Source organism: Ranitomeya imitator, chromosome 2, assembly GCF_032444005.1.
Source record: "Ranitomeya imitator isolate aRanImi1 chromosome 2, aRanImi1.pri, whole genome shotgun sequence".
NCBI lineage: Eukaryota > Metazoa > Chordata > Amphibia > Anura > Dendrobatidae > Ranitomeya > Ranitomeya imitator.
The window spans coordinates 29,263,806-29,275,101 of NC_091283.1; the positions used below are offsets into that span (position 1 = coordinate 29,263,806).

Sequence of the window (11,296 nt, forward strand, 5' to 3'; positions counted from 1 at the left end):
ACTCCAGGGATTGTGTAATCCAGACTTGTTTATTTTGTAGATCTGGACATACAGCGTATAACTGGTAATACAGAACTTCTCCAGAAATGCAGGGTAGACAGGGTACAGTAAGATGTAGCACCAAGTGTGTCTGCAAGTGTGAGCAGCATGAGAGAGTGGTCGAAAGACTGATGCCTTCCTAAGCCCAGTTCAAAAGCACGTCCTCTCACAACAGAAAGTAAACTGGAAATGGCTGCCAGAGGAAGAGAAGATTTGACCCCTGAACCGGATGTAAGACATGCCCACAAGAAATACATGAAAAACAAGCTGCCATACAGAAAAAGGCCATTGGGTGGCAGCAGAGTAAAATATAACAACATACATGGAAACTGAGGAATATACATGGAACAGCACAACAATATATTGTGAAATGTATGGAGCAATAGCGGTAGAGAAATCGTCGGCATCTGATGCTTCTCCACGTCTTCTATTTGTTGTATTATTGTATACGGAGTTCCTAAAGACTGTCGGGTGATGCTTTATTCATCACAGTCTGCTTCACAGTCAGTACATGACCCTGACTGACTCCATGGATAAGAGCAGAAAACATTCGGATGATAAGAACATCTGGACATGAGGGATTTAAGTGAAATTATTGAAAAAAAAGTATAGATTATCCAAAATATTTATTTACATTTGTGGATTACATAACTACAGGTTGTAGAAGCGAGGAATGCTGTCCCCACTGATAACGTTCTCCTTCGTGCCGTCCTTTGTGACAGTAACCATATAGATGACGCCTCCGCTGGAGCCATCTCTGCCCATGGCCAGGGACAACGCTGTGAAGAAAGGGAACAGCAGAGTTATCTTTACAGAATTGTTTTTTGTATTAAATTCTATAAAGAGTCTTCTACAGGGTTCCCTAATAAGCGTCCTGGTGATTCCTCAACAACCAAAAAGCCCATCACTTGGTCATCATAAGAGAAGTCTCCCATAATCGGAGAGGTTCACCTTCTGAAGTATTGTGCACAACCATTTATTACTGGTTTTCAGCTGCCTGTCCCTCTATGATGAGCATAATGGACACCAGTGCTATTAACAATTTTCGGACATTCATCCCAGGACTCGGGGGAGATTTGATGACTGGTTCAGACATGGCAGGTTCAAGGCTTGAGAGGAGGTGACTCAACATGCAAGACCTTAGGCAACGAGTTCTTTTGGCTACTAAGTGTAATATACTATATGTTAGATGTAGAAGTACTGGCGTGATGATTTCTAGCTCCTTTCCTTACCATCAACAGCAAATTTTTCACATTGCTCCTTTGACATTCCAGGTTTAAAGGCAGAATCCACATAACCGTAGATGTATGTACTGCCCGAGCCACCGATGGCAAAGGGCTGTCGTATTATCATCCCACCTAGTGTCCCGTAGACCTGTGGAGCAAACATTTATGACAACCACTCATTTATTATTTGTGTTGAGTCACAATGAATATTAAAAAGGAAAAAGATAATCAGATACTCAAACTAATGATGAGTGCGCTCACTACAGTAGTGACTGAAAGGAATATGGTGTCTAAGATGGTGTCAACTTTGACATCCCTGGTGTCTCTGATGAACACTAATGTATTCTATCGCCAATAGCTCGGAACCTCACAGATACATGTGACTCCTACATGTGGTTGGCAAACATTGATTTACACTAAACAGGTTTTAAGGGATCATAATATTGATGGCCACCAATGTCAGATCAGTGGGGGGCCGACTCCTCAGGTGTTTGACATCGGGCTGAGCACTGAGACCTCTGGTTCCAGGTTTGAGAAGGCTTTTAGGCGACAGAATCCAACTGGGCCCCTCTTTGCTTTTGATTGAGCTATAACTTATCTATTTTCACTTTATAGAGTTGTATGAAAGTTCTTTATTTCATAGTACAAGCTGTTTTTTAACGTCACCATTTTGGGGTTTGTACAACTTTCTGATCTCATTATTCATTTTTTGTGATGTGACGTAATCAAAAAACAGCAGTTCTGCCATTTTGGTTTTTGTTTCGTCTTTCACTTGTATGGACTAATTTATATATTTTATTAGTTAGGACATATACCAAATATGTTTGCATTTTCATGTTTTGGATTTTATTTACATTCTGGTAAAAAAAACATTTATATTAAATGTGCATAAATAGAAATATATATTACATATATTTTTTAAAATTTTACTTGAACTTGTAATCACTTGACCCATCACAGTGACCGATACGTGTGCAGGGATTCTTATCTAATATGGATGGTCTATTGTAAGGATAGGCAATGAATACTGTGACACCGGAATAACCCTTTACACCTTACACCAGCCCCCTAACTCCTTGTCTGCTGGCAGCTGCAGCTACAATTAGTGCTATGGTTGTAACCACTTGTATATTGAGCCAGGTAGCCATGCCGTGAACCCCTTGTGTAAGCGTCTTCTCTCGCACCATCCTTAGCTTTGCCTCACCTGTCCTCCATTCTTCCGGTCCCAGCCGGCCACGATGAGGTGGGCCAACATCTCCTCCTTGTACTTATAGCTGATCCCCTTCACCAGGTTTGCAGCAGCCAACACCAATGGTGGAGCCCCCATCTCTACACTGTGTTGGGAGAAAAAAAATGTATATCAATCTCAAATTAAGGGTCAGAAACAGAAGTTACATTAAATTTATCGATATTGGCAGACATGCAGAACTATATCTGGAATAACTCAAGGCTTCCTCCACCAGACAATAAAATATTACAATAAATACATTATACACAGTAAAACAGCAGGTCCCCTCCATTTTATTTTCTGGCGCAGTTCCTCTAATCCCCCTGTCCTCTTTCTTGTATATACAATGGCTGCCGGCCTCCTCTATTCTCGGAGTTGACGAAGGCTGTGCCGAAACGCGCGTCGGGGCGACGTGGGTTCTCAGGCTATCTCACTTTTGAATTTCTCCGGCGGTCCCACGCTATCATTGGGGTAAGACATACCGATACTTTGTATGTGATTCACGTTCCATGTTTCTCTATGGCCTCTATGTTTGGCATCACCATCACCACCTAGTGGGTATTTATTGTGCTTTGATTTGCTCTTCCGGTTAGATATATATTATTATGGGAGTATATATAGCAATATGTTATTGATCCGTACTATGTTGGACAATGGATACTTATTTTGCTATATTATGTATTTTTAGCCTGTTTGCTCATGTCCCTGTTCTTCTGTATGTTTTGTACGTATGGTTAGTGGGTATACCCACTGATTCCCCTGACATTTATACTTGTATACAATAAATCGTTGCATTTTTATATATTGTCTGGCCTCTATCATTGCTTTGTTTTTTCTTCTTTGATCTATTGGTATATTTGCGATTTGACCGTTCAGTAGTCTGTCACACTCAGGCATATATTTATTTTTTCATTTGATTACTATTTTCTTATTGAAAATTTATGCCATGTAAAATGTTACATTTGTGTGTGCTGAGACTTATCTCTATCGGAGTTGTTGTAGTCTGAGACTCTCCACTTCTCTGCCTTGCACACGTAAGAGGACAGGTGTCTCTCAGTTTAGATCGTGCAAACGTCTTTTCAAGGGTCTGCGACACTACTCCATGTTCATAGCTGGACCAGACGAAAGCAGCGGAAGTGTTCGCTATACACGGAGGCTTTCTTGTATCTGGCTATACATGTAATCCCCATTCTTACTAAGGCCGAGTTCAGCCATATTGGTAAGAATGGCTCTGAGCTTGTCCTCCTGTGTGCCGGAGATGACCCTCATCGCACGCATTATTCCCATCTGTATAACAGGCAGGAGCAGGGCATGCTGCCATTTTTTCCACGCAGACCATAGGTCCACATGAAAAATCCCTTACACACTAGCCATAAGGGGTCCGTACGCAGTCCATGGAGCACAAAGAGACCACACAAACCAATTATATGCTCCACAGAATGAGCATATATAAAGTTGTATTTTTCCAGACCTGGCAGTTAGAGGATTAATAATGTTCTATATTGTACAATAATAATTAATAATAACTTATCAAAATATATTAAAAATAGACACTAACGTTAGGTTAATTGACGTCCACCTTTGAGTACTGACCTGTGCACCTCCATGTAGTAATGCACCATATCGGCCATGGCCTGTGCATCCGCAGCGGAGCCCGACAGAGCGCAGAAGATCTTGTCGTGGACGGGAGCCAGCTTATTAAATACTCGATTCACCACAGATTCTCTGTACAAAGGGGAGAAAAGTATAAACTGGGTCTGAGACACAAACCAAGGACGTGTGAAAGATACACAGAGGAGGAGAACTCACCCAGCGGACACCCGGGAGTCCGATCCGATGATCACTCCTCCATCAAACTCCACCGCTATGATTGTGGTCTGGAAATACACGAAGAAATGTGGTGAGGCACCTACTATGGAGAAAAACTGGCATCAAATTACCAGACCATACATCCTCAGTCACATGTACATGTTGTATCCATTTTTTACTACGGATAGAACACGTGCCCATTAACCCCTTCAAGACCCAGCCTATTTTGACCTTAAAGACCTTGCCGTTTTTTGCAATTCTGACCAGTGTCCCTTTATGAGGTAATAACTCAGGAACGCTTCAACGGATCCTAGCGGTTCTGAGATTGTTTTTTCGTGACATATTGGGCTTCATGTTAGTGGTAAATTTAGGTCAATAAATTCTGCATTTATTTGTGATAAACACGGAAATTTGGCGAAAATTTTGAAAATTTCGCAATTTTCACATTTTGAATTTTTATTCTGTTAAACCAGAGAGATATGTGACACAAAATAGTTAATAAATAACATTTCCCACATGTTTACTTTACATCAGCACAATTTTGGAAACAAAATTTTTTTTTGTTAGGAAGTTATAAGGGTTAATATTCGACCAGCGATTTGTCATTTTTACAACGAAATTTACAAAACCATTTTTTTTAGGGACCACCTCACATTTGAAGTCAGTTTGAGGGGTCTATTTGGCTGAAAATACCCAAAAGTGACACCATTCTAAAAACTGCACCCCTCAAGGTACTCAAAACCACATTCAAGAAGTTTATTAACCCTTCAGGTGCTTCACAGCAGCAGAAGCAACATGGAAGGAAAAAATGAACATTTAACTTTTTAGTCACAAAAATTATCTTTTAGCAACAATTTTTTTATTTTCCCAATGGTAAAAGGAGAAACTGAACCACGAAAGTTGTTGTCCAATTTGTCCTGAGTACGCTGATACCTCATATGTGGGGGTAAACCACTGTTTTGGCGCACGGCAGGGCTTGGAAGGGAAGGAGCGCCATTTGACTTTTTGAATCAAAAATTGGCTCCACTCTTTAGCGGACACCATGTCACGTTTGGAGAGCCCCCGTGTGCCTAAAAATTGGAGCTCCCCCACAAGTGACCCCATTTTGGAAACTAGACGCCCCAAGGAACTTATCTAGATGCATAGTGAGCACTTTGAACCCCCAGGTGCTTCACAAATTGATCCGTAAAAATGAAAAAGTACTTTTTTTTCACAAAAAAATTCTTTTAGCCTCAATTTTTTCATTTTCACATGGGCAACAGGATAAAATGGATCCTAAAATGTGTTGGGCAATTTCTCCTGAGTACACCAATACCTCACATGTGGAGGTAAACCACTGTTTGGGCACATGGTAAGGCTCGGAAGGGAAGGAGCGCCATTTGACTTTTTGAATGAAAAATTATTTCCATCGTTAGCGGACACCATGTCGCGTTTGGATAGCTCCTGTGTGCCTAAACATTGGCGCTCCCCCACAAGTGACCCCATTTTGGAAACTAGACCCCCCAAGGAACTAATTTAGATGCCTAGTGAGCACTTTAAACCCTCAGGTGCTTCACAAATTGATCTGTAAAAATGAAAAAGTAATTTTTTTTCACAAAAAAATTCTTTTCGCCTCAATTTTTTCATTTTCACATGGGCAGTAGGATAAAATGGATCATAAAATTTGTTGGGCAATTTCTCCCGAGTACGCCGATACCTCATATGTGGGGGTAAACCACTGTTTGGGCACTCGGCAGGGCTCGGAAGAGAAGGCGCGCCATTTGACTTTTTGAATGGAAAATTAGCTCCAATTGTTAGCGGACACCATGTCGCGTTTGGAGAGCCCCTGTGTGCCTAAACATTGGAGCTCCCGCACAAGTGACCCCATTTTGGAAACTAGACCCCCCAGGGAACTTATCTAGATGCATATTGAGCACTTTAAACCCCCAGGTGCTTCACAGAAGTTTATAACGCAGAGCCATGAAAATAAAAAATAATTTTTCTTTCCTCAAAAATGATTTTTTAGCCTGGAATTTCCTATTTTGCCAAGGATAATAGGAGAAATTGGACCCCAAATATTGTTGTCCAGTTTGTCCTGAGTACGCTGATACCCCATATGTGGGGGTAAACCACTGTTTGGGCGCACGGCAGGGCTCGGAAGGGATGGCACGCCATTTGGCTTTTTAAATGGAAAATTAGCTCCAATCATTAGCGGACACCATGTCACGTTTGGAGAGCCCCTGTGTGCCTAAACATTGGAGATCCCCCAGAAATGACACCATTTTAGAAACTAGACCCCCAAAGGAACTAATCTAGATGTGTGGTGAGGACTTTGAACCCCCAAGTGCTTCACAGAAGTTTATAACGCAGAGCCATGAAAATAAAAAAAAAAATTATTTTCTCAAAAATGATCTTTTAGCCTGCAATTTTTTATTTTCCCAAGGGTAACAGGAGAAATTTGACCCCAAAAGTTGTTGTCCAGTTTCTCCTGAGTACGCTGATACCCCATATGTGGGGGTAAATCACTGTTTGGGCACATGCCGGGGCTCGGAAGTGAAGTAGTGACGTTTTGAAATGCAGACTTTGATGGAATGCTCTGTGGGCGTCACGTTGCGTTTGCAGAGCCCCTGATGTGGCTTAACAGTAGAAACCCCCCACAAGTGACCACATTTTGGAAACTAGACCCCCAAAGGAACTTATCTAGATGTGTGGTGAGCACTTTGAACCCCCAAGTGCTTCATAGAAGTTTATAATGCAGAGCCGTGAAAATAATAAATACGTTTTCTTTCCTCAAAAATAATTATTTAGCCCAGAATTTTTTATTTTCCCAAGGGTTACAGGAGAAATTGGACCCCAAAAGTTGTTGTCCAGTTTCTCCTGAGTACGCTGATACCCCATATGTGGGGGTAAACCACTGTTTGGGCACATGCCGGGGTTCAGAAGGGAAGTAGTGACTTTTGAAATGCAGACTTTGATGGAATGGTCTGCGGGTGTCACGTTGCGTTTGCAGAGCCCCTGGTGTGCCTAAACAGTAGAAACCCCCCACAAGTGACCCCATTTTAGAAACTAGACCCCGAAAGGAACTTATCTAGATGTGTGGTGAGCACTTTGAACCCCCAAGTGCTTCACAGACGTTTACAACGCAGAGCCGTGAAAATAAAAAATCATTTTTCTTTCCTCAAAAATTATGTTTTAGCAAGCATTTTTTTAGATTCACAAGGGTAACAGGAGAAATTGGACCCCAGTAATTGTTGCGCAGTTTGTCCTGAGTATGCTGGTACCCCATATGTGGGGGTAAACCACTGTTTGGGCACACGTCAGGGCTCGGAAGTGAGGGAGCACCATTTGACTTTTTGAATACGAGATTGGCTGGAATCAATGGTGGCGCCATGTTGCGTTTGGAGACCCCTGATGTGCCTAAACAGTGGTAACCCCTCAATTCTAACTCCAACACTAACCCCAACACACCCCTAACCCTAATCCCAACTGTAGCCATAATCCTAATCACAACCCTAACCCCAACACACCCCTAACCACAACACTAACCCCAACACACCCCTAACCCTAACCACAACCCTAATTCCAACCCTAACCCTAAGGCTATGTGCCCACGTTGCGGATTCGTGTGAAATATTTCCGCACCATTTTTGAAAAATCTGCGGGTAAAAGGCACTGTGTTTTACCTGCGGATTTTCCGCGGATTTCCAGTGTTTTTTGTGCGGATTTCACCTGCGGATTCCTATTGAGGAACAGGTGTAAAACGCCGCGGAATCCGCACAAAGAATTGACATGCTGCGGAATATACAACGCAGCGTTCCCGCGCGGTATTTTCCGCACCATGGGCACAGCGGATTTGGTTTTTCATATGTTTACATGGTACTGTAAACCTGATGGAACACTGCTGCGAATCCGCAGCCAAATCAGCACCGTGTGCACATAGCCTAATTCTAAAGGTATGTGCACACGCTGCGGATCCGCAGCAGTTTCCCATGAGTGTACAGTTCAATGTAAACCTATGGGAAACAAAAATCGCTGTACACATGCTGCGGAAAAACTGCACGGAAACGCAGCGGTTTACATTCCGCAGCATGTCACTTCTTTGTGCGGATTCCGCAGCGGTTTTACAACTGCTCCAATAGAAAATCGCAATTGTAAAACCGCAGTGAAATGCGCAGAAAAAAACGCGGTAAATCCGCCATAAATCCGCAGGGGTTTAGCACTGCGGATTTATCAAATCCGCAGCGGAAAAATCCGCAGAGGACCAGAATACGTGTGCACATTCCTAACCCTAACCCTAACCCTAGCCCTAACCCTAACCCTACCCCTACCCCTAACCCTACCCCTAACCCTAACCCTACCCCTAACCCTACCCCTAACCCTACCCCTAACCCTAACCCTACCCCTAACCCTACCCCTAACCCTAACCCTATTCTAACATTAGTGGAAAAAAAAAAATTTCTTTATTTTTTTATTGTCCCTACCTATGGGGGTGACAAAGGGGGGGTCATTTATTATTTTTTTTATTTTGATCACTGAGATAGATTATATCTCAGTGATCAAAATGCACTTTGGAACGAATCTGCCGGCCGGCAGATTCGGCGGGCGCACTGCGCATGCGCCCGCCATTTTGGAAGATGGCGGCGCCCGGGAGAAGACGGACGGGACCACGGCTGGATCGGTAAGTATGATAGGGTGGGGGGGGACCACGGGGGGGGGGGATCGGAGCACGGGGGGGGGAATCGGAGCGCGGGAGGGGTGGAACGGAGCGCGGGGGGCGTGGAACGGAGCACGGGGGGGCTGGAATGGAGCACGGGGGGTGGAACGGAGCACGGGGGGGGGTGGATCGGAGTGCAGGGGGGGTGATTGGAGCACGGGGGGGTGATTGGAGCACGGGGGGAGCGGACACGAGCACGGGGGGGAGCGGAGCACTGGACGGAGGGGAGCCGGAGCAGTGTACCGGCCAGATCGGGGGGGTGGGGGGGCGATCGGAGGGGTGGGGTGGGGGCACACTAGTATTTCCAGCCATGGCCGATGATATTGCAGCATCGGCCATGGCTGGATTGTAATATTTCACCCGTTATAATGGGTGAAATATTACAAATCGCTCTGATTGGCAGTTTCACTTTCAACAGCCAATCAGAGCGATCGTAGCCACGAGGGGGTGAAGCCACCCCCCCTGGGCTAAACTACCACTCCCCCTGTCCCTGCAGATCGGGTGAAATGGGAGTTAACCCTTTCACCCGGCCTGCAGGGACGCGATCTTTCCATGACGCATATGCTGCGTCATGGGTCGGAATGGCACCGACTTTCATGACGCAGCGTATGCGTCAAAGGTCGGGAAGGGGTTAAAGTCTATGGAGCTGTTCACATGCTCAATTCTTCCAATATCACGGATGAAAAGTACCAATACAAGTCTATGGGTCCGTGAGAAACACGTACAGCACACGGATGGAATCTGTAATCTGGACCAGACTAATGTACACTGCAATTATTATTCCATGAGGGGTAGAGGTCCATGTGCAAAACCGCCCATGTGAATTAGCAGCACAAAGATTAAATTCAGCAATTAATTCCGCAAAGAAAATCAACATATAACTAATTTTGATGGACTCTCATCACCTTAGCTTGTACTGTATTATGTGAATTTTCAGTGCTAAATCCTTGTTGAAAATGTGCAACAAATGATCAACATGTGACGATTCGGCCGCAGATTTTGTTGCAGAAATTTCTGAGCCTGAAATTTGGTTCCATTCATTTGTATGGAGTTGCTTCAGGTGACGAGACAGCGGATGTAGTATGTGAGCCCCGATGGGGACAGTGATGATGATGTCTGTAAAGCACTTTGGAACTAATGGCGCTATATAAGTGACGAAAATAAGTAGCTACAGAACATTCTGCAACAAACCCTGCAGCGAGCGACTTCATCCTCAATGGAGTATGTTCTTCTACCTCACATTATATTGTCAGTGTGCATATTAATATGTGCAGCCAGCGCAGGGGTCTGATACGTCCGAATTATTGATTACAATGTAAGACCCCACTGACAAGCTCCTATCTGAGTTCACAGTGAACCGCAGGTACATTTGGGGGCAGCGGGCGACCCTAGCACCCACAGTAGCGACCTGCACATTTCGTGCGCCATTGTATGATGCCTCACTGTTCTTTCCTCTAGAGAATGTCACCCGTATATTCTGTAATTCTGCGTATTCCTCTGTTGTCACCATTGTTATGTTGTACAATTCTGTATGAAAGCTGGAGGATTTATACTATGAAGATGAAGCAATGTCGCCTGTGTGCTCCTGCCCCTCCATACTGTTCTCTCCCCTCCCCAGTATTGCACATCCACTCCTGTCCCTGCTCCCTCTCCACCTTCTGGGTCTTTAATAACACTTATTAAATAAATGAGGAGACTCTTACCCCAGTGGACACCTCGTAAGAAATGTTACCTGGACCCCCAAGAGAAGGCATCTTTCTTCCTGCAAAACGAAGCAAAAGTGAAAGTGTCAGTAAAGCTCCAGCCTGATGAGCGCGTCCGTGTCATTCTACTCTGCGATGTGTGACGGATCCGGCAGGTCCAGGCAGAGGGATCACATCCAGGGGTTCACACCAGCTGCATTCACAGATCATAATGCCGTAAAATGAAACGATTTGGAGAATGTATATTTAGTTTCTAACATAAATTTGAGAAAGTGTTCAAGTCCTCAACCTCTCTGAAAAGACAATTTGCATATTTAATTTCCCAGAGGAGAGTGCTTGGCTTTTAAGTCTCCTCACTCTGACACGCCAGGCTTCACATGTCACTCTCCACAAGGAGAAACATTGCACCTTAAGGTACCTTCACACATAACGATTTCGTTAATGATATCGTTGCTTTTTGTGACGTAGCAACGATATCGTTAACAAAATCGTTATGCGTGACAGCGACCAATAATCAGGCCCCTGCTGGGAGATCGTTGGTCGCTGGGGAATGATCAGGACTTTATTTCATCGCTGGATCACCCGCTGACATCGCTGA

At 44.1% G+C, this 11,296-nt stretch overlaps 1 protein-coding gene across 1 annotated transcript; it reads right to left on the reverse strand.

Moving 5' to 3' along the window:
• Positions 1-648: 648 nt before the first annotated feature.
• On the reverse strand, positions 649-10,785 carry PSMB9 (proteasome 20S subunit beta 9). Its single transcript, XM_069746340.1, has 6 exons — positions 10,699-10,785; positions 4,303-4,370; positions 4,087-4,218; positions 2,470-2,599; positions 1,272-1,413; positions 649-818 (listed from the first exon to the last, which is right to left on the reverse strand). The coding sequence occupies exons 1-6, from the start codon at positions 10,747-10,749 to the stop codon at positions 691-693; spliced, it is 651 nt and encodes a 216-aa protein (XP_069602441.1). The 5' UTR covers positions 10,750-10,785; the 3' UTR covers positions 649-690.
• Positions 10,786-11,296: the final 511 nt, after the last annotated feature.